Below are 22,779 nucleotides of genomic sequence, written 5' to 3'. Positions count from 1 at the left end.
ATGATTGTATGACAGATGATGATAAAGACAATGATGGAGGTCCAGTTGCAGGTTGTAGTGGTCGACGGTCTGCTCTCAATGGGCGCCACCGTTCTGGAATGAGGGGTCACAGAGGCCAAGGGTCTCGCAAACCGGGGGCTCGTAGAGGCCGAGGATCGAATTGTACAGGTGGATTTAAATCAAGGACACAACATTTTAAGAGTAGATGTTGGGAGGAAGACAAAGATGATGCAACAAACTATTTATGTACTTCTCGAACCGTTGGCTCTGCGTGCACCGAAGAAAGAGATACCGGTGAAAGTATTGATAATATATCTAGCTCTCCAACTTTCAGCAAAGGAAGAGGTAATATATTGAACTCTCCGAGCGTTAGCTGTGCGTACACCGAAGAAAGACTTACCGGTGAAATTGTTGATGTTGTACTTGTTACTCCACCTAAACAAAACCACAAACACACCCCTACGATGGAAGATGATGATGATGATGATTTTGATCAACCTCCTACCACCATAGGTGCCAAAGATTGTGGTGGACAAACATTGCCTAAAGGAAGAGGTAATATATCTCTACCTCTACACCCGTTAGCTATCCACACCATGAAGCTACATAAATCAGCGATAGTGTTGATGTTGTTCTTGTAACTCCACCAAAACAAAACCCGAAACACAACCGTGCGATGGAAGACGACAAAGCTTTTGTTCATTCTCCTGTCACCCAAGTGCCAGAAGTACAGACTGGAGAAAGATCAACGAAAGGAAAGGATTTTATATCAACCTGTGGAACTGTTAGCAGTGGTTACAATGATGATGATTTTGTTGATCCTCCTGTCACCCAAGCTGGCCAATTCCAGGGTGGAGAAGAATTCATGAAAGAGATTCAAGTTTCGGAAATGTATGGATATAACGATGTGGTTCCTAGGTTTAATGATATGGGAGCAAACAGTTTCCACCTGCAGGACATCGACTACAACAAGGAGGACTCGGATATATATGTTGGAAGGATGTTTAAGGACAAAGCGCAATTCAAGCTAACGATGCACATATATGCAGTAGCTAAGGTGTGCAGGTTCAAGTTTAGGCATTGCAAACGGTTCATTACGGCGAAATGCGTTGATAAAGAGTGTGGTTGGAGGGTAGTGGGTAAGCAACTCGGTGATTCTCCTACGTATGTGGTGAAGAAGGCAATTTTGGACCATGTATGCCCGTCTGATGATCGAGGGCAGTACAAAAAACATGGAACATCAAAAGTACTTGCAGCACTTTTGCGCTCAAAGTACGAAAGACTCCACTGTGGACCTCGTGCATTCGAACTTCCGGAAGTACTGCGTACGGACTTCAGCTATCCTTGCTCGTACAGGAAAGCATGGTAAGCGAAAGAACTCGTAATTGCGTATGCTCAAGGAACAGAAGAGATGTCTTACAAGATGCTACCACAGTACCTTCACGTACTTAAATTAGTAAATCCTGGAACTATCACTGATATTAAAACCGAAGTTGATAAGGAAGGAAAGACAAGGTTCATGTATGCATTCATGTCACTGAAGGCATGCATCGATGGGTGGAAGAATTTGAGGAAGGTATTTGTAGTGGATGACACACATATGTTTGGGAAATACAATGGGTGTTTATTAAGTGTCAGCGGACAAGACGAAGACACCCGCGTATTCCCGATTTCTTTCACAGTGGTGGAAAGCGAGAACTCAGATTCTTGGAAGTGGTTTTTTGAGAGGTTGTCCACTATTGTTGAAGATAGTAGTGAATTAAACTTAATTTCGGATAGATGTGCCGCCACATTTGCAGCTAAAGAAAAATGGTACCCACGTGCATACCATGGCATTTGCCTTGTACACCTTCAGAGAAACGTCGGGGACAAGTACAAAGGGCTTTCGTAGAAAGCTATGGTTTGCTGGGCAGGAGAAGCATTCAAAGTTTCAGAATTTCAGAAGGTGTATGAACTTATAAAGCATACGGATTGGAGATGCTGGGATTATTTGGAGAAAATCGACCGCAAATTATGGACATGTTCACATTTCGACGGGGAGAGATATAACATGATGACTTCAAACATTGCTGAATCTTTGAATCATGCACTTCTGCCCGCGTGTGATAGTCCTATAATGGCACTGCTAGAGTTTAGCCCCCGGATGTTGATTAGATGGTTTGAGAGCAGGCGCTGCGACATCACAAAAATGAAGGGGATCATTCCAAAGGAAATCGAAAAGGTACTTGTTGAACAGTTAGTGTTGTCAACTGGCTATCTGGTTTTGTCATGTTCAACTTGGGAGTTCGAAGTTACACATAAACCAAGTGGATACAGTTGCACTGTTGACCTGGAAAAACGAACTTGCTCGTGCCTTGAATTCCAGATGCTTGGGTTGCCATGCCGATACGCCATAGCGGCTACTTCTCATCGTAACATGGAGTACAACATGTTTGTTTCAGAATACCATGTGAAAAAAACATGGGCTGAAACTGTAAGGGTATCATACTACCGGTTCCAGATCCAAAGGATGTTGATGTTCCCCCTGAAGTGTTGAAGGTACAGCTTTATCCACCAACTACCAAAAGATCAATGGGAAGGCCAGGTGTTAAAAGGAAACTGTCAGCCGGAGAGGTTCCGGTAAAACTCGTCCTGTACACCAAAATAATATTTGAGAAAACGCAATATAGAACATTCAATGATATTGACTTGTTTTCTTTGTAGGAGGGGCCGAAGAAAAAGAAGGCGAAAAAGTGTTTCAGGTGTTTCATGGAGGGTCACAAGAAGACTTCATGCAAGCAATCCGTGCCCTGATATCTATAGAAACTTATTCGGGCAACCAAGAAGCTATTTTTGGAATGATGGATGTTATTTTGAACTTAAAGGCTGTACACCTCTATGTATATGTACACCTAAATTTGGATTTGTGGTATTTCAATAACTAAGAAATTCTGGTATTTTTATATGTATGTGATTTTTTCCTGCAACATAGTAATTAGGATATTTGGTTGTCTTTTTAAAATTAAATGTTGAACACCCTTAACTTCTGTTTACACTCTAAACCATTCTTCTTAACATAAAGCATAACAGTGGAGTGTAAATGTCGACGTGTCCATTACCCTAACCGCCACAACTCAAACCCTAAATCCCAAACCCTATACCTAAACCCTAAACCTCGAAAAGGGAACTTTAAATGTGAACCCTACAAGATAAACCCTGATGTGCAAATCAAAAAAAGTAAACCCTAGAACTCTTGTACTAGTTCAACAGTCATTGAATTGAAATAGCACAATAGAAATGACATTGTTGCAACATGAAGTCTTTAATGTGGTTTTAGAAACAACAACTTTAAATAACAAAGGTTTTAATTGGTTCTAATCATTGCCGGAGCCGGTTTGGCTATCATTTTCTGGCCGTTCATCAGGGTCCTCGTCGCGATACTCAGTCTGTTAAATCTTCTTAGACACAGTGGTTTTCAGATTCATCCATACACCAATCTAAATCATAAATACCCTCTTTCTCATCATTGCCATCAGAGAAGCCATATATATCCCGCAGGTCGGGATCCATTTCAGGGACCGCTTCGTCTGATGTGTTGGATGAAGTTACGAGTAGTTCTTCAGCTTATAAAGCGCTTTCAATGAGTTCCTCAAGACTGGAGAACTCCGTATTTCCTAACTCATCGCAGATATCCTCCTTCAGCCCATCAATGTCGTTGCTTCATGTTTTTTTTGTTTACATAATGTTTAGTGAAGAAATCGACGTATCGATGGTCGACGAACACTAATCGATTGGATTTTCTGCCAACAGTAGCGTTTCGATAATTTCTTCGAGCGAGGAGTAGTTTTTTTGCATCAAAGCCTCTCGGATGTCCTTGTTAAGACCAGAACGAAACATGGAGATAAATGTGTTAGAGTCAAGTTTTTTTTATACCTCATGGTTAACGAAAAACTGCTTGTATTCTTCAATGGTCATACAACCCTGCTCAATCAGATGTTCAGCCAACCGAGCACATTCCATCAATTTTTCGAGCGTTGAGAAATTCGTTCCCTTCAAACTGTTGCGTATTTTCTCGTTGAGGCAAGCAAGGTACATGGAGATAAGGCTTTTTTCACTCATAGTTTTGCAGACTTCATGTTTAAGAAAATATTCCTCGTATTCTTTTACAGTCATTGAACCCTGGGTTGACAGATTTGAAGCCATTTATGGTTGAAAAGAATATGGGACTGTTGATGTGCAACTGAATTACAGTCATTTATATACATTTCCAAACGTAAGTCCATTTGAAACCGTTTTTTCAAGGTCAACCATTCTGCCTTATCGAGAAGACAACAACGGGAAATAGACATCCCTTCGTTAGTGTCGGTTACTTACGGTTGCACTTCTTATAAACACAAAGATTTGCAACATAATTTCCAGCTGACAAAAAAGATTATGTCGCTATTATTACAGAATTCCCGATCCCCCTTCAGAGGTCGAAGCATTAGTGGTCGAACGCGTGGCAAATAACTCATTCCAAGATCTCTATAGACTCCGATCCACTTGTAACTCAATGCGTGCGTTGGCGACAGGCGTCAAGTGAATGCTTGGTTTGATATGTTTAAATTCCCTTGGTACGTCGGCTTGCGGAATACGTTGTTGAGAAGATGCTACAACGTGGGAAACCCAAGTACTCTTTACATCAAGGGTGTAGAGTATTTCTACTGGTTAGACCGTCATGAAGAAGGACTTGCTTTGATAAAGAGAGCAGTGGATGCAAGATTCGAGCGAGCGTTGTATACCTATGCAATGGCTCGTAAACTATATTGGGAGGATTAGGAGTGCTTCGCTAGTTTTACCAGAGAATCAGTTGGTAAAATAGGATTGTTGGTTAGAAATGAAGATCCGGTTTGGGGGAACGTAATTAACGATGACTTCTTAACAAAGAAACATGTGTTCATGTCAACGGTCGTCCCCTTGTTTTATAGTTGCTCGTGTACACTTTGTTTGGACCAGGATTGGGTTATTTGGTACATTGAGCTAAACAAGGCTGAAGACATGTGTAACTGATGCTTCTGGATCAAAGAGGTTTCTCTTTTTCTACCGGATTTTCGTTGCTGTACGGGTTTTTCGTCTTTCGACAGTTGGCCCTAATACTTTGTTGTTGTAATGCATTAGCACTAATAATTCAGTGATGATTTAAACATTTCACCGTCATCATGTTGTATTAAAAGCTACGTCCATATATCTATCCATGTACGCCGGTCGTAATATACACGATGTACACTAGTGGTCATGTACACCAATATATATGTACACAAGTGGTCATGTACACTAATATCCATGAACACCAGTAGTCATGTACACTCGAATTTTTGAACACAAGTATCCATGGACACCAGTAGTCATATACACTTTAATTGTTGTACACAAGTACTTAAATACTGAATACAGGTGTACGTTGATAATCATGTACACCAACATCCACGTACACCAGTATCCATGAAATACTAAATTTTATGTGCACCACATGGTTAATGCACTGTGATTTGTTAAGAAAATAGATAAACCAACATAACTATAGCCGGTGTTAAAAAAGAAAACAAGAAAACATAGCGAAGTGAGATTTAAAGCATGTGAGCAATATTGGAACAGATCCAAAAGAGCCTGCAGTTTTAACAACATTCATGTTGACACTGTTTGCATGAACTTGACATTTACCAACTAATGTCAGTAAATACAGTTCGGATAGCATTCATGTTTGATGTGATCATGGAGCAGCTATCTGATGAAGACAAGGAGATCAAAGACAATCCAGCTGATGAGGATGCCTTAGCTATTCCAGTTGGGCCTATGACTCATTCCAGAACCAAGAGACTTAATGAGACCATTGGATGATTGCTTATGAAGGCATGGAAGCAAGAAGAATGTCTTGGTAGAAGCTTGATCAACCAAGACACACTTATCACCATTCAAGCTACTTCCCCATCAAGATGATCATCATCTAGGCAAGTGACTTGTGTGTACTCTTTTTCCCTTGATTGGTTTTGTCCCACTGGGTTTTCTAATCAAGGTTTTTAATGAGGCCACAAGTTCACTTTCACATCTCCTAGATGATGTATCTTGGATGCATCTCGGCCTAGGCAACTTGGACCGACTTCATCATCTATCTTATGTTATGTTTTTAGTCTAAGTATTATGTCTTTATTTCAAAACCGTGTGGAGACTTTCTCTTTATGTTTTTGAGACCTTGTGCATGTACAAGGATCTCTCTACTTAAGTGTTTCGAAAACCCTCATTCTAATATAAGTTATCTTTTGTCTTCTCTCTTGCTTAGCGAGTTGTTGAAGTGTCTAGTGTGTAATATCCAGTCTGCTGGTGTGTAATATCCAGTGTTAAGGGCCTTAGTTTGGTGTGTAATATCCGGTCTATTGCCTAGGAGTATCAAGGAGGCTTTCCGCAGCCTCTTGTGTCACCAATCGATCCACAAACATTGATAAACTTGAGTCTTTGATTCGTTTATGCAAGGATCTATCCAAATCCATCCAGAAAAGCATCATAGGAGCTCATTAAGTGGTATCAGAGCACTCTAGAAGGGGAGTTTCGATTTCTCTTTTGTGTTTTCATAAGATATGTTCTCTATCGTGTTATATCATTGATCAATCAGTTCTTTTGTGTTGTTTCTCACTAGATCTGATCGATTTCACTTTCAAGACTGTTAGATCTATTATTTCGTGTTTTAAAATTGGTAGATCTAAGTGTTTTGATCAAGTTTTGAATAAAACCCTTCGTATTCTTGTCGATTACGTTACCGATTTGCTAGATCTGAAAGTTGCTAGTGTTTGTGTGTTTTGATCTGTTCTTGATATCATAGATCAGTGTTTGTTGAATCTCAAATCATCATCTGTTGAATCTGATCTGTTTTGTTTACGTTTCGAAAGTGATAAGATTCAAAATCGTTGCGTATTGTTCAAGTTTCTTTGCCGCTTATTTGAATCACTTGTTTCCTTATTTGATTCCATTGTGTTTCGATTTTGTTGAACTACTTACTTGTTAAGTCTCTTGTGTATCAGGAAACAATGGGATCCGAGGAGGATGATGAAACGTTTATGAGAAGAAACCAACTCTTACAAGAAGCTATCACCAAACAAGTTATGGACGCCATGGTAAAGTTGCTGGATGAAAGATACGATCAGAGACCACTTGTTAGGCAAGACCAAACATCTGATCAGAGGCGTGAACATACGTGGTCAACGTGAACATGATGATTCAGAAGATACTAATAACGCCTATGAAAGAAGTAGCCATAGCTCCGGTTCGAGACATAGCAGTAGAAGGTCTCGACATGATCATGAGAGTTGTAAACATAGACGTAATGAGCTTGCTTAGTTAAAGCTTATGATCCCTCCTTTCCATGGCAAGGCTGATCCAGATGCTTATCTAGAGTGGGAAAAGAAGATAGAGCTCGTCTTCAACTGTCAGCACTACTCGGAGATTAAAAAGGTTCAAGTTGCTGCTACTGAGTTCTATGATTATGCTTTGAGCTGGTGGGATCAGTTGGTTACAAACAAGAGGCGCAATGGTGAATTTCCTATTGAGACATGGGCAGAGATGAAGGCTCTTATGCGCAAGAGGTTCGTGCCTAGCCATTACCACCGAGATCTCCATAAAAGGCTAAGAAAACTTACTCAAGGCTCACGGACTGTAGAAGAGTATTTTCAAGAGATGGAGTTGTTGATGCTGAGAACTTGCATATCTGAGGATTGAGAAGCTAGTATGGCATGGTTTCTTGGAGGACTTAACCTTGAGATACAAGACAGTGTGGAGATGCAGCACTACTTGGAGATGGAGGAGATGCTACACAAAGCTATCTTAGTGGAGCAACAAGTCAAAAGGAAAGGGCACTCTCGATCTAGTTATGGAACTAAATATCAAGGAACTAAGGAGGAAAACCGAGTTATCAGAAGGAGAGCAAGCCATATCAGAAAGAGGAGGCCAAGCTTGTTAGTAGCTACAACAAAGACAAAGGCAAAACCGAAGCTACTAGTACAAGAGCTAGAGATTTGAAGTGTTTCAAGTGTAATGAGGGCATTATGCGAATGAGTGTACTAACAAGAGGATCATGATTGTTCTTGAGAATGGAGAACATGAATCTGAAGATTATGTATCTGGAACTGATCATGAGGAATCTGAAAGAGAATGTGAAGAAGAACCGGTAAAAGGGAGGCTGTTGGTGGCAAGAAGACTTCTGAATATACAATCCAAGACCGAAGAGCTCGAGCAGCGTGAGAATTTTTTTCTATACAAGGTGTCTTGTTCAAGGAAAGGTCTGTAGTCTCATTGTGGATGGAGTAAGCTGTGTAAATGTTGCTAGTGAGAGAATGGTGAAGAAGCTAGGATTGAAAGTGCAGAAACACCCAAGGCCATATCGGTTGCAATGGCTTAATGAAGAAGGCGAGATAAAGGTATCTACTCAAGTCTTGATACCTATTGCTATTGGGAGATATGAGGACGAGGTTCTCTGTGATGTATTACCAATAGAAATGAGCCACATCTTGCTTGGGAGGCCATGACAATTTGATAGACGCGTTACGCATGATGGGTTCACCAACAAGAATTTTTTGAGTTCAACGGAACGAGAGCCATCCTGGTGCCACTGACTTCTAAAGAAGGGCATCAAGATCAGCTTCAGATTCAAAAGAAGAAAGAAATCGACCTCAAGCCAGAGCAAAACAAGCAACACAACTTCTATGCCAAAACCGGTGATATTAAAAGATATCTTTACTCTAATCAATCAGTTCTCTTATTTGTTTTTAAATAAACTCTTTTGAATCTAACTGATTGTACACCGGTGTATCCGAGTGAGATTTCTACTCTTTTGCAGGAATATAAAGATGTATTTCCGGAAGACAACCCCATTGGGTTGCCACCCATGCGTGAGATTGAGCATCAGATTGACTTTGTACCAGGATCTGCTCTTCCTAATCGACCAGCATACAGGACCAATCCAGTTGAGACCAAGGAACTCTATAGAAAAGTTGAGGAATTGATGGAGAAAGGTCACATACGAGAGAGCATGAGCCCATGTGTCGTACCAGTTCTTCTTGTGCCTAAGAAAGATGGTAGCTGGCGCATGTGTGTTGATTGTAGAGCAATCAACAACATAACAGTGAAGTATCGCCACCCTATTCCTAGATTAGATGATATGCTTGATGAATTGCATGGCTCTAGCATCCTTTCTAAAATTGATTTAAAGAGTGGATATCATCAAATTAGAATGAAGGAAGGAGATGAGTGGAAAACTGCTTTTAAAACTAAGCATGGCTTGTATGAAGTCATGCCCTTTGGATTAACCAATGCTCCTAGTACTTTCATGAGATTGATGAATCATGTGCTTAGATCATTCATAGGATTGTTTGTGGTACTATATTTTGATTATATCCTTGTTTACAGCAAATGTCTAGGACAGCATATAGATCATCTTAGGTCTGTTCTTGATGTTTTGAGAAACGAAAAGCTTTATGCTAACCTTAAGAAATGCACTTTTTGTACGGATAACTTGGTCTTCCTAGGCTTTGTTGTGAGTGCAGATGGAGTAAAGGTGGATCAAGAGAAGGTGAGAGCAATTCAAGAATGGCCGAGTCCTAAGACAGTAAGTGAAGTGAGGAGCTTCCATGGACTTGCTGGCTTCTATAGGCGGTTTGTAAGAGACTTCAGTACCATAGCAGCTCCCTTGACTGAATTGATCAAGAAAGAAGTCGGATTCAAGTGGGGGGAAGCACAAGAAACTGCCTTCCAATGCCTTAAAGAGAAGCTTACTCATGCCCTCTTCTTATACTTCCAGATTTTAATAAAATTTTTGAGATTGAATGTGATGCCTCTGGTATAGGAGTGGGTGCTGTATTGATGCAGGAAAAGAGACCCATAGCTTACTTTAGTGAGAAGCTTGGAGGCACCACTCTCAACTATGCAACTTATGATAAAGAGTTGTATGCCTTGGTGAGAGCTTTGCAAACTTGGCAGCACTACTTATGGCCCAAGGAGTTTGTGATACACACGGATCATGAGTCTCTCACGTACTTGAAAGGACAAAACAAGCTCAGCAAGAGACACTCAAGATGGGTAGAATCCATAGAACCATTTCCTTATGTCATCAAGTACAAACAAGGTAAAGAAAATATAGTTGCTGATGCACTATCTCGAAGGTATGTCTTCTTAACTACTCTTGATGCTAAGTTGTTAGGCTTTGAACAACTTAAAGAAATGTATGAATCTGATCCTGATTTTAAAGAAGCATACAAGTCATGTGAAAAGGTTGCTACTGGACATTACTGTAGACATGAAGATTACTTGTTCTATGATAATCGTTTGTGTGTGCCTCACTATTCTTTGAGAGATTTGTTTGTCAGGGAATCCCATGGAGGAAGTCTTATGGGACATTTTGGTGTAGCCAAGACTCTTAAAGTTTTGCAGGATCATTTCTTTTGTCCACAGATGAGAAGAGATGTGGAAAGAATCTGTGAAAGGTGTGCAACTTGCAAGCAAGCTAAGTCCAAAGTCCAAACTCACGGTTTGTATACTCCTTTGCCAATTCCTTATCACCCTTGGAATGACATTTCTATGGACTTCATTGTTGGATTGCCTAGAACTAGAACCGGAAAGGATTCCATCTTTGTTGTTGTTGATAGGTTCTCTAAAATGGCACATTTCATAGCTTGTCATAAGACTAATGATGCATTGCACGTTGCTAATTTGTTCTTTAAAGAGGTTGTACGCTTGCATGGAATGCCTAAGACTATAGTTTCAGATAGAGATACTAAGTTTCTTAGTTATTTTTGGAAAACTCTATGGTCTAAACTTGGAACAAAGTTGTTATTTTCTACTACTTGTCATCCTCAAACTGATGGATAGACTGAAGTAGTTAATAGAACTCTAGGAACTCTCTTGCGTGCATTCATTAAAAAGAATTTGAAATCTTGGGAAGACTATCTGCCTCATTGTGAATTTGCATATAACCATGCTATGCATTCTGCTTCTAAGTTTTCCCATTCGAAATTGTTTATGGGTTCAATCCCACCTCACCTTTGGATCTAATGCCTTTACCTGAGTGTGAAAGAGTTAGCATGGATGGCAATGAGAAGGCCGAAATGGTGCAACGGATACATGAACAGGCTAGGCACAATCTTGAGAAGAAAACTGACCAATATGCCAAGTATGCTAACAAGAATAGGCGTGAGATGGTGTTTAAAGTTGGATATAAAGTATGGATTCACCTTAGGAAGGAGAGATTTCCAAATGAAAGGAAATCCAAGCTAATGCCGCGTATTGATGCCCCTTTTTAAGTCATAAGGAAGATCAGCAACAATGCATACAAGCTAGACTTGCAAGGTAAGTATGAGATAAGTAATAGCTTCAATGTTACTGACTTGATCCCTTTTATTGCAGATGAACCAGATTTGAGGACAAATCCTTTTCAAGTGGGAGGGGATGATGTGATCATGAAACAGCTAACTGATGAAGACAAGGAGATCAAAGACAATCCAGCTGATGAGGATGCCTTAGCTATTCCAGTTGGGCCTATGACTCGTTTCAGAACCAAGAGACTTAATGAGACCATTGGAGGATTGCTTATGAAGGCATGGAAGCAAGAAGAATGTCTTGGTAGAAGCTTGATCAACCAAGACACACTTATCACCATTCAAGCTACTTCCCCATCAATCTGATCATCATCTAGGCAAGTGACTTGTGTGTACTATTTTTCCCTTGATTGGTTTTGTCCCACTGGGTTTTCTAATCAAGTGGCGGTTGTTGAAGTGTCTGGTGTGTAATATCCAGTCTGCTGGTGTTTAATATCCAGTGTTAAAGGCCTTCGTTTGGTGTGTCATATCCGATCTATTGCCTAGGAGTATCAAGGAGCCTTTCTGCAGCCTCTTGTATCAACAATCGATCCACAAACCTTGATAAACTTGAGTCTTTGATTCGTTTATGCAAGGATCTATCCAAATCCATCCAGAGAAGCATCTGGGCTTTGTCCCACTGGGTTTTCTAAACAAGGTTTTTAATGAGGGCACAAGTTCACTTTCACATCTCCTAGATGATGTATCTTGGATGCATCTCGGCCTAGGCAACTTGGACCCACTTCATCATCTATCTTATGTTATGTTTCTAGTCTAAGTATTATGTATTTATTTTAAAACCGTGTGGAGCCTTTCTCTTTATGTTTCTTTATGTTTTCGAGACCTTGTACATGTAGAAGGATCTCTCTATTTATATGTTTCGAAAAACCCTCATTCTAATCTAAGTTATCTTTTGTTTTAAACCTCTTTTGTCTTCTCTCTTGCTTGGCGAGTTGTTGAAGTGTCTGGTGTGGAATATCCAGTCTGCTGGTGTGTAATATCCAGTGTTAAGGGCCTTAGTTTGGTGTGTCTTATCCGATCTATTGCCTAGCAGTATCAAGGAGCCTTTCCGCAGCCTCTTGTGTCACCAATCGATCCACAAACCGTGATAAACTTGAGTCTTTGATTCGTTTATGCAAGGATATATCCAAATCTATCCAGAGAAGTATCCTAGGAGTTCATTAATGTTGACACCCACTCCCAAACAGTAAATGCAGTTCGGATATTACGTAGCCTCCTATGACACAAAGGGTAAAAGTAAGTGTGGAATTAAATTTGACATTTACCAACTAATGTCAAATTTATTAACTAATGTACACATCCTATGACGACACGTACACCCCTAATAAATTGGAGGGAGATGATTCGCATATTGTATTTACATCTTCTGTTAGAATTTGATAGACATAAATGAAGTTGTGTACATTTTACTGAAATATATCAGCTTAGCAATTACTCTAACCTTAACTTTCAACCAAACTACTTTTACTCTAACATTTACTCTAACCTTTACTCTACCCTTTAGAAGTATGGGCCAAATGTATTTCATTGTTTATCATTGCAGGCCCAATGTATTAACATTAAGACCGATTTCGTGGTGGTTCGCCGAACTAAATGCCATTAAGTGGTTTTAGAATGACTGACGTCACGGTTGAGTTGCTAGTAGTATAAGTTCCCTCTACCAAACTGTTTTTTTCCATCATCGTCGTCATATTTTAGATCCACGAAAACAAGCAGAACTATGACCCATTCAGCATCTGCTTCCATCCATCTCGGGGACCGTGATGATGCCGGAGAACCACCTGCTAGGTTTTTGACATTTGAATCTCGCCTCAAAGCAAGTCGGCAGTTCTTTATCGGCAACGACCCGGTAGCAAACCCATGGTCTCTTCGTCATGCAACTGAAGAAAGTTTTTGTAAGTATCAACAACTATGCATACGAGGGTTTTTAGTACAAGAGATTTTACTGTTAGATGATCCGACTATTGCTGAAGCTAGGCGAATAGTAGAGGATGTTGGGTGGATTTACACTGTTTTGCATGTCCAGACTTTCTGTCCAATAGTAGTTAGGAAATGCATCTCCAACCTATGTAGTGCCGATGACGGAGTTTATATTAGGAGTTGCCATTTTGATTTCGATCATGTCATGATAAATCAACTATTTATGACTCCATTTGTGGAAAAGTCTCACGTTTGGGAGGATGAGGACCTGACGCAGAAAACCGTCTTCTTGACCGGTGGACGCTGTCCAAGTTGGGAGACATTCTCGTTAACATATCTCCTACAACAATATCATTGCCTGTACAAAATGTGTGAGCTTAACTGGCTCCCTGGTTTTCATGTAGATGCAATGATCAAACAGCGACTCCGTTTTTCTCTTTCGCATTCGTCAGAAACAAGCCGATAGACTTTGGTCGGTTTATTTATGACCAAGTCGTGGATATGGCTCGTGAATCTGACGCTGACAAGAAAATTATTCTTCCCAACCTTATCCACCAGACACTCATTCTTCAGAGGGAGATTACTGCTCTTCCAGGTGATGAACCCCTTATTGGACATCCACAGTGGATTAACGGGGTCGAAGCGGACAGTTCAATTTGAAGGGGAAGAAGATGTCGTATCAACGTCGGGAGCAGATAAGGTTTTCTATTTTATTAGCATTTCGGCCTGAAAAGGATATAGTTTTCACTAGTATTTCGGTTTATGTAATATGGTTCATTAGTATTGGGCAGCCAGTACAATTTTCACTAGTATTCTCACTGTGTAAGGAAGTGTTATTTGTATTCGGCATGAAGTACGTTCTTTAGTTTCTAAATTTTCTGATAATAAAGGTGTACACTTTAAGTGTTGTACACATTAATTATTGTAACTTTTCATGGAGGTGTACACTTTAAGTATTGTACACTTTAATTTACACTATTCATGGTGATGTACACTTTAAGTATTGTACACTTTAATTGTTGTACACCACTATTCGTGGGGTGTAAGCTATTCATGCTTGTGTACACTTTAATTGTTGTACACTTTAAAAGATGTCGGGGTGTACATTTTAATTGTTGTACACTTTAATTGTTGTACACCATGATTGTTGTATACAGGGTTCTCATCGACATTGATGTTAGCATTTAGAAAGGAAGATGATGCCGTGAATTCTTATAACCTGTGCGTGTTATTCTATTACATAATGTATTTATAGAACCTGATTAATAGTACATGATTTTAATTTTTGAAGGTGAATTCGGTAACATAATTAATTGGTTACTACATTGGTTACAGTTACATGATTTTTATTCTTATAATTAATTGGAAATGACATTGACATGACTCATTTCTACTTTACTAAACTTACTCTTCTAATTACATTAATGTGTGCTGTTGGAAAATTAATAAACAATTACTGACCGTGTTATAGTTCGCCTTTATGAGAACTCATAAAAAGATGAAAATTTCATTAAAATCTGACATCCCAAAGGCAAATTTCTAAAACGCAATCATTTTTCTTAAGCTTTTAAGTTAACTACAATCGAGAAGTTGCAGAGTCGCCACGCCATCACCTACTGTTTAGGGGAAGTTAATAAGATTTTCTTTTAATTACGACATTTTTATGATTAAAAAGGGATATGAGGATTAAATCATTTCATCGCCATCTCCACAAACATTCCAAATCTAAACATGGTTCTAGACATCAACCAAGAATACGAGAGATTTTTCATCAGTCATGAGATCATTAATAAAAAAAACAAGCGGTATTTGATACAACTCGCTCGTGACGGATTAAAGGAAGATATAGGTGAGGGGTTGGAGTCAACAGAGTTTGCGACGCTTGGAACACTCTTTTAAGAAGCAGTAGAAGTCGAAGAGATACTGGAGATGGAGAAAACTCCACCAAAAATCCCTCGAAGACGTAAGAGGAAGACGATGAGATTTGGGGATCCGGAAGACGACTACCCTTGGGATAAACCGGAAGAGGAAGACGAGGAAGAGAGTGAAGCGGAGGAAGAGGATACCGACGACTGGTCGTATGAAGGAGATACGCGGGTTGACGTCTCCGATGACGACATGATTGATGAGGATACCGAGGACTGGTCGTATGAAGGAGATACGCGGGTTGACGTCTCCGATGACGACATGATTGACGATGATACCAATTAGTATATTCACCACGGCAAACGAGGTTCCGTCTCCGCCGTACCAGGCCTTTTAACTGCCTCCAACGCCAAGGCCGGAGGTGGTTCCGTCTCCGCCGTACCAGGCTCTTTAGCTGCCTCCAACACCATGACCGGAGGTGGTTCCGTCGCTAACTCCTCCGCCGCCGAACAAGGCTCCATCTCTGGCTCCAGCACCGAGTCCAGCGCTGAACAAGGCTCCGTCTCTGGTTCCAACGCCATGGCCGGAGGTGGTTCCATCGCTGACTCCTCTGCCGCCGAACAGGGCTCCGTCTCTTGCTCCAGCACCTCGTCCAGCGCAGCCGTAGTAGGCTTCGTCTCTGGCTCCAGCTCCACCTACGTGTCTGGCTCCAACCCCTCTGTCGCAGCCTCCAGTGCCAACTCAAACTCCGGCGCAGTCTCTGGCGCTGGTAAATAAGATGTATCTATCTCCGTTTCGTGTTTTTAATATGTTTGCTTCTATTATCAACTTGTTGTATGTACTTCGGTATGTAACATTCTGTACGGATCAGATCTTTTGTTTCCCTCACTGTGGACCGAATTGTTATCTATTGAACCTTATATGTATATGCCAACCTTATATATGGTGTACATTAAGTATATGTCCACCTTATATATGGGTGTACTTTCTTTGGTGTATGTACACCTATGTAGTCTACTTGTTAAAGTAACATAACAGTATTCTCGCAATAAGAAGGAGGATATTACATAGATATTACAGACGCACTTAGAAACATTAAAAGGACAATAACATAAATAGAAAACCACAACAACGAGTATTGAAAACGACAACATTATTTTGGTGGACAATAACATGTAACTCATCAGAAAACATTACTAGTTAGTCTTATTTAGATAAGATCACATCACCCTCGATACATAAGTAATTCCTTAAGCTCTTTCATCTCTTCACGCAATATCTTCATCTCATCTTCCATCTTCCTTCGACTCTTGGCCTCCTCAGTAACTTGGTCCTTTAACTCCTGCAACTCTTCTTCAATAGCATCAAAACAGCGATGACGAATGTGGAACCCATGATCCTGAAGGATAGAAGATATTGAACTTTATATCTCACCTCAAGATATTAAATGTATATACGATTATGAACGAATATCTCACCTCAAATTCTTTGCATTCGTAGTAACTCATTCCTTTGTCGTCGATTCCCAATCTGATAGGAGCACCGCACACAAATGTTTTGTCTGGGTGTTAGTCTGGTCGCTACGCAGCGACCGATCCATCGCGGACCCGGTCGCTACGTAGAGACCGAACTGTCTCGGACATCGATCAACGGATATGACCCAAATCTGTGCATTCTCGTATGTTCCTCAATGCTAGCTCCATGTACCGCATTCATATCATTTCTCACTCCCATCGATAGGAGTTATCATTTAAACTTTACGATAAAAATCGCAGAAAGTTCATTCTTATCGATAAAAATAGTGATAAACGTTACGAATCGAAAGACGGTCCATATAGGTCTAAAACGCGATTAGAAACCCACTTACGATTTTTTAATGAAAAGCCCATATATACTATGGCGGTTTATACTTAGTCCGCAAGTATGCTTATTCATGTTTTGGTCTGACTGTTTACTTACCTCGTTCCTCAGCTTTGCGAGCTCCTCTTTTTCCTCATTAATTATATCCCTCGCTTCAAGCAAAGCAAGGTGTTGCCATCCGTGTGGTGGTTCCTGATCAGCCCACTGAAAGATATCACACTTCACATACTGACGCCCAACTCGCCGACCTCTGCAACTAACGAATCTCCGCCCGGGATTCTTACGAGTCCACACCCTCACAGGATGCGTCGTAAGGTTACATGCACATTTTACCGGTTGCTCGGTTGAGGATGACGAGATGATACTGTCAGAATTCGAAGCCTGGAAATTGTCACTCTCTGACATTTTAACTTTTGATTTTTCCATCTCCCGAACCCTAGATCCCCTTTCAATCGATTTACTAGATCCCCTTTTAATTTTTCTGGATTAAATAAATGAACCGAATAAAGAGACCAATTGAACACGTTTTCCAAATTATACATATATTGAAATATATTTTGTTGGTCAAAATACCTAGTTTTAAAATTTCAAATTTCTGAGGAAAAGATTAATAAATAACCTATTTTGGTAATGCACTACCCATTGAAGACGTTGTTTGTTCTATCTCCCGTTGCCTAGATCACCGTTTCAATCCATTAACTCATATTGAAATTTAAATAAATTTGTTTGAATTGAAGAAGTTCTGATTTGGTAGGTAGCCCTTAAAGTGAATGAAAATAACTAAGCAATTTTCACAACACTTCAGGTTCACAGTGCGTAATGGACAATGTTTTCCTTTAAGAAAATAACCAACCATAGACAAACGTAGCACGTAAGTTCGCAAACCATAATTATACAATAAACAATACCGAAATTGGGTAAAAACTGTAAATAAATCCGCTAGAAATTTGGAAAACCATACACAACTTAGAAAAACATACTCCTGCTTCGTTCACACCTGGTTCGCAACTGTGACATTACCAACAAATTCTTCATAGCAGTCCATTGCATACTGCTCTCGAAACCGGTCCACCAAACTGTCATCAATCTCTCATCTCCTCCTTCCGACCACCATTTGCGTGAATCTCCATGAACTTAGCTGCACATGGCCCACAGTCACCAGTCCTTTTGTTCTCATAGATACCTTCCAACCGGCTCAATGAGTAATATCGAGATTTTGATTCATTACTGAGGTACTTCGTAAACCCTGTATTAGTGTTCCAGAATATATGACAAGGATTAAAGAACCGGAGCCATGTGTACTTCGACTTCTTCTTCTGTTGGGCTGTGTGGGGGGGGGGGACAAGGATTAAAGAACCGGAGCCATGGGTACGAAGCCGTCACGAGGAGTTTTCAGGAAATTTAATACAAAATTTTGAGTAGATGCAAAAGGAAGAAACCCCCGGGGGACCAGCCCATCTTGTGTGTGAGATGGACGACGAGGAGAATTATGTTCAGAGTGGTGCTAAACGCGTGCGCAAAATCTCCCATAAAATAGGAGGCGTGTACACCCCAGACGCAAGGTTGAAAGGGTTGTTCAAGAGTGACAAGACGCAATAGTTCCGATGACGTGTGCCTTCGAGTAAATATTGGGACGCAATTTGGTTGGGTAACAACCCCAAGCCAAAAGCTTCAGAGGCAATTTCGACGAAGATTCCTCCTCCTCAAGCTGACCAATAACCAGATCCACCATTTTTCTCTGCACGGTCGAGTGTATCGTTGATCCCGTCGCCTCGTCGCCATAATCAGAAACTATAAAATAAACAGTAGGGGAATAATAAGAGGAGGACTTCGCAGAGATTAGGAACAGCGAAGGAGCGTCACCACTGGGGAAAAACAATACAAACAGAGGAGGACGAAGCATCCAAATCGAAGATCGGTGTACACATGCAAGGAAGTTCCTATTCGAATGTTTAGAACAGTGGACGAAACAGCTAACCTGGATACCGCAGAGATTTCCGACGTGGCGACTGTTTAGCGAGATCGGCGGGGGATCCATTGTTCCGCCGGATAATCGGTACTTTCTTCTTTGCTTTAGAGACCATAATCGGCGATTTGAAAGAAATTCGGAGAGAATGAACGATGGTTCTGCAGGAGTTTTCGAGTAGATTTTGAAGGACTTTTCGAGTGGGTTTGGGACGTTTCGACTTTCTTTTCGAATTCTGGGTTTACAGACCGAGAAATACGAATAATTATTGTTGCCGGTGGTTTTTCGGTAAACGGTGATGGTGACGAAGTTATTGGGTCGTCTTACTAGGGAAGAATGAGAGCTCTCACGTGCTAGGGTTGTGTGGTATTTCTTTCGGTCGAGAATGGTGTCTCACGTCATTTCTTGAAGACTTGTGCAGGGTCAAAAAAACAGCGCGATCCATTCCGCAAATAAAAAGTTCTGGTAACCCAAAACCCAATTTGATAACTCGCCCATGACCCAGTTCTCCGGTTTTCTCAGAAAAGAGGCCACAGAGACTTTACTTTAAGACGCGGTAAGAAAGTCAACCATCAAAGCCCATGGATGAGATTATTTTCATTAAAGAAAATCAAAAAGACCAAAAAGAAACAAGCCAAAAAAATTGTAAAGTCTACTTCGTCGTCGCTTTACACTAATTTTCTGGTTTTATCGAAGACTTTTGAAGAAGTACATTTTGCAGTCTGTCGTCGCGGTATTCCTCCAAGCCGCGTGAGTGCGTAGTGGTAGACTCCAAAATATCCCCTCTTTCTGGTTTCCGGAATCTGGCTTCTCTGATCTTTGAGGTAATTTTGATTTTACGATTCTATAAAAATGGTCTCTCTGTTTTTGGGGGATTTAGGGTTTCTTGATTGATGAAAGGTTTCAAGGTTCGTAATTGTCTGCAGGGTTTTGAAATCTTGGATCAGTCTTTTGCGGAATTAGTTAAAATCGAAAATGTTGTTAGGTGTTTGGTTTTAAATCAAACATCCGCTTCACATGGCGTGGTTATGTTGCTTCGGTTCTTCAGACTACGATGTATGCAAACTCATATCTCATCTCTGTGTCTTCTGTACGATTTTGATATGATTATTATGTTGTATATTTGGCGTTGTAGCTCTTGGTTGGGAGAGCATCAACTAGTTCCGGTAAAGGGAAAAACAGCAATGGGGAGATTAAGTTTGGTTACAGCTTAGTGAAAGGGAAAGCTAACCATCCAATGGAGGATTACTACGTCTCCAAGTTCAATAAAACTGACGGCAAAGAGCTCGGTTTGTTTGCTATCTACGATGGTCATCTGGGTGAACGTGTTCCTGCTTATCTACAAAAGCATTTATTCTCCAATATACTCAAAGAGGTCAGCAAGTAAAAAAAATATTCAACTGTTTTAGTCTTTTTTCACAGCTTCTAGCTCGTGTTTTTTGTGTGTGTTCAGGAGCAGTTTTGGTATGATCCTCAAAGGGCAATAATAACTGCATATGAGAAGACAGACCAAGACATTCTATCACATTCTGACCTAGGCCGAGGGGGCTCAACCGCCGTAACCGCTATTCTGCTGAACGGACGGCATTTGTGGGTGGCAAATGTGGGTGATTCCCGGGCAGTTCTATCTCAAGGCGGTCAGGCAATACAGATGACTATAGACCACGAGCCGAACACAGAAAGATTGAGCATAGAGGATAAAGGAGGCTTTGTATCAAACATGCCTGGAGATGTTCCTCGGGTTAACGGGCAGCTAGCAGTTTCCCGTGCTTTTGGTGACAAAAGCCTCAAAACTCATCTACGGTCAGATCCAGACGTTAAAGATTCATCGATTGATGATCGCACAGATGTTCTAGTTCTTGCTAGTGACGGTCTATGGAAGGTAAAAATTAAATGGGTGTTCTCTTTTTTTGATTACCGAGCTTGGTTCTTACGGTTTTAATGTGTAATGGTATAGGTGATGGCTAACCAAGAGGCCATTGATATTGCGAGAAGAATCAAAGATCCATTGAAAGCAGCGAAAGAACTAACAGGTGAAGCTCTGAGAAGAGACAGCAAAGATGATATATCTTGCATCGTCGTCAGATTTAGGGGATGAAAGATCTTTTATAACCACCAAGAAAAACTTGGAAATGGAAGAAATTGAATAATTAAGTTCGATTCTGAAAAGCAGAAGATGTTGTTATGTAATTTGATTGGTGTGATTTGTGGTTTGCGTAGTGAAAGTGAGAATCATATGGTTTGGTGTCCAAAAACAATGTCTCTTCTTCTACTTTGATATCAGAAGATTATTACAAATGGGGAAGAGTGTACATAAGCTCTGTTTCTTTTTTTTTTTTATAACATCAGATTTTATTACTTTAGATTGAATGTATGTCATCAACATGTAACAGATTATGTAAGTATTGCTGTACATAATAGTTAAATTCAAAATCATTTCCATCTTGTACCCGCTTTGCCAAACAGTTTGCTATCTTGTCTGCATTTCTCTTTGTCCACTGGAATCTAACATCCTGAAATTTTGTTTTCCACCATTTGATTTCCCGTTGCCAGTTATAGTAGTCAAAGTGAAGCTGCTTGTTGTTGATGATATCGATTGCCTTTTGAGAGCCGCTTTCCATAATGATTTTTCAATATCCTAAGCTCCAACAATGCTGTAACGCCATTAAGAGCCCTTGCAACTCACATTCCAGGTGCATCCTTACATCGTCTTCCTCGTGCATGTGCCGAACCCTTATAGGTTCCATTTGCATCTCTAATGACCCATCCTGCGGTGCTCTTGGTTTGTATATTACGAAATGATCCATCAGTATTACATTTGAACCACCCCATGGGTGGACGTTGCCAATGTAATGTCACCGGTACTAGAGCAAGATAACTCTGATGAGGTTGAACTCTAACTTCGGTTGACTCAATCTGTTTCCATTCCTTCAAATCTTCATTTGCATATCTTAGTAAGCTTCGCCAATGTATTTCCTTTTGCTGGAAGATTAAAGTATTTCCACTCTTCCATAGTCTCCATAGTAGCCAAAAAGGTAAATCTTGGAAGTGCACTAAGCGTGTCAATAATGAACATTGCAGACATGCCTCAATCTTTTCCTCCAAAGTTGAACTCTGGTCGTTGATGATTCGGTTAGAAACTCCTGATGCACGCCATATTTTCTTTGCATAAGGACATTCAAAAAATATATGTTCCTCTGTTTCCGCCGCTGAGCAACATCTTTTGCACTGATCAACTCGGCCGATATGTCTTCGTTTTAAATTGTTACTAGTAGCTAAACTCTTAGATAACAATCTCCATAAGAAATGTTTGAGCTTTGCAGGAGCACTTGTTTTCCATATCTTATATTTCAACTCTGCACTTCCATAGGTTGGTGTTGGCGGTACATTTGTAGGTAGATGAGTGCCTAGCCAATACCCAAACTTGACGGTATAAATTCCATCTTCATTATAGTGCCAACCCATGAGATCTTGATGTGCTGTAGAGCTAATCTTAAGTAGAAAGATTTGATCCACGTCTTCATCTATAATAACATCCCTCAACTTTTGTTCATTCCATTGAGATCTATTGGTATCAAAATATTCTTTCACCTTTTTCCCTAACTGGAGACTCCTCTCTCGGCGTAGGTGGTTTAGGAGGATGATCTGGAATCCATGGGTCAGTCCACATATTAACTAGTGTTCCATCCCCAATTATGTATCTCATTCCTTTAGCTAACAACTCCCTTCTATATAAAATGGATTTCCATGCATAATAAAATATTTGCTATTGGACAGTCCTCATGTTCTCTC

General features: G+C 40.4%; 2 protein-coding genes and 1 pseudogene across 3 annotated transcripts; all 3 read left to right on the top strand.

The window, feature by feature from the left end:
• Window positions 1-1,897: 1,897 nt before the first annotated feature.
• Window positions 1,898-2,793, top strand: LOC106297481. The gene is made up of 3 exons (XM_013733714.1): window positions 1,898-2,411; window positions 2,501-2,619; window positions 2,704-2,793. The coding sequence occupies exons 1-3, from the start codon at window positions 1,898-1,900 to the stop codon at window positions 2,791-2,793; spliced, it is 723 nt and encodes a 240-aa protein (XP_013589168.1).
• Window positions 2,794-7,569: 4,776 nt separating this feature from the next.
• On the top strand, window positions 7,570-11,681 carry LOC106297480 (annotated as a pseudogene).
• A 7,908-nt stretch (window positions 11,682-19,589) lies between these two features.
• On the top strand, window positions 19,590-21,285 carry LOC106296447 (probable protein phosphatase 2C 10). 2 transcript variants are annotated; one of them, XM_013732580.1, is made up of 5 exons: window positions 19,590-19,811; window positions 19,914-20,043; window positions 20,123-20,362; window positions 20,441-20,869; window positions 20,945-21,285. In XM_013732580.1, the coding sequence occupies exons 2-5, from the start codon at window positions 20,005-20,007 to the stop codon at window positions 21,083-21,085; spliced, it is 849 nt and encodes a 282-aa protein (XP_013588034.1). In that variant the 5' UTR covers window positions 19,590-19,811; window positions 19,914-20,004; the 3' UTR covers window positions 21,086-21,285. The 2 variants fall into 2 exon arrangements, with proteins under 2 accessions (XP_013588034.1, XP_013588035.1); XM_013732581.1 differs by having other exon boundaries at window positions 19,601-19,811; window positions 19,896-20,043.
• Window positions 21,286-22,779: the final 1,494 nt, after the last annotated feature.

Source organism: Brassica oleracea, chromosome C6 (genome assembly GCF_000695525.1).
Source record: "Brassica oleracea var. oleracea cultivar TO1000 chromosome C6, BOL, whole genome shotgun sequence".
Taxonomy (NCBI): Eukaryota; Viridiplantae; Streptophyta; class Magnoliopsida; order Brassicales; family Brassicaceae; genus Brassica; species Brassica oleracea.
This window is presented reverse-complemented; position numbering and strand designations above follow the sequence as displayed.

Coding starts and splice junctions, on each gene's coding strand:
- LOC106296447 (XM_013732580.1), top strand. CDS start 20,005: ATGGCGTGGTTATGTTGCTTCGGTTCTTCAGACTACGAT. Junction 20,044..20,122: donor TCGGTTCTTCAGACTACGAT/GTATGCAAACTC, acceptor TTGGCGTTGTAG/CTCTTGGTTGGGAGAGCATC. Junction 20,870..20,944: donor CTAGTGACGGTCTATGGAAG/GTAAAAATTAAA, acceptor GTAATGGTATAG/GTGATGGCTAACCAAGAGGC.
- LOC106297481 (XM_013733714.1), top strand. CDS start 1,898: ATGGTTTGCTGGGCAGGAGAAGCATTCAAAGTTTCAGAATTTCAGAAG. Junction 2,412..2,500: donor CATAGCGGCTACTTCTCATC/GTAACATGGAGT, acceptor TACCGGTTCCAG/ATCCAAAGGATGTTGATGTT. Junction 2,620..2,703: donor TGTCAGCCGGAGAGGTTCCG/GTAAAACTCGTC, acceptor TTTTCTTTGTAG/GAGGGGCCGAAGAAAAAGAA.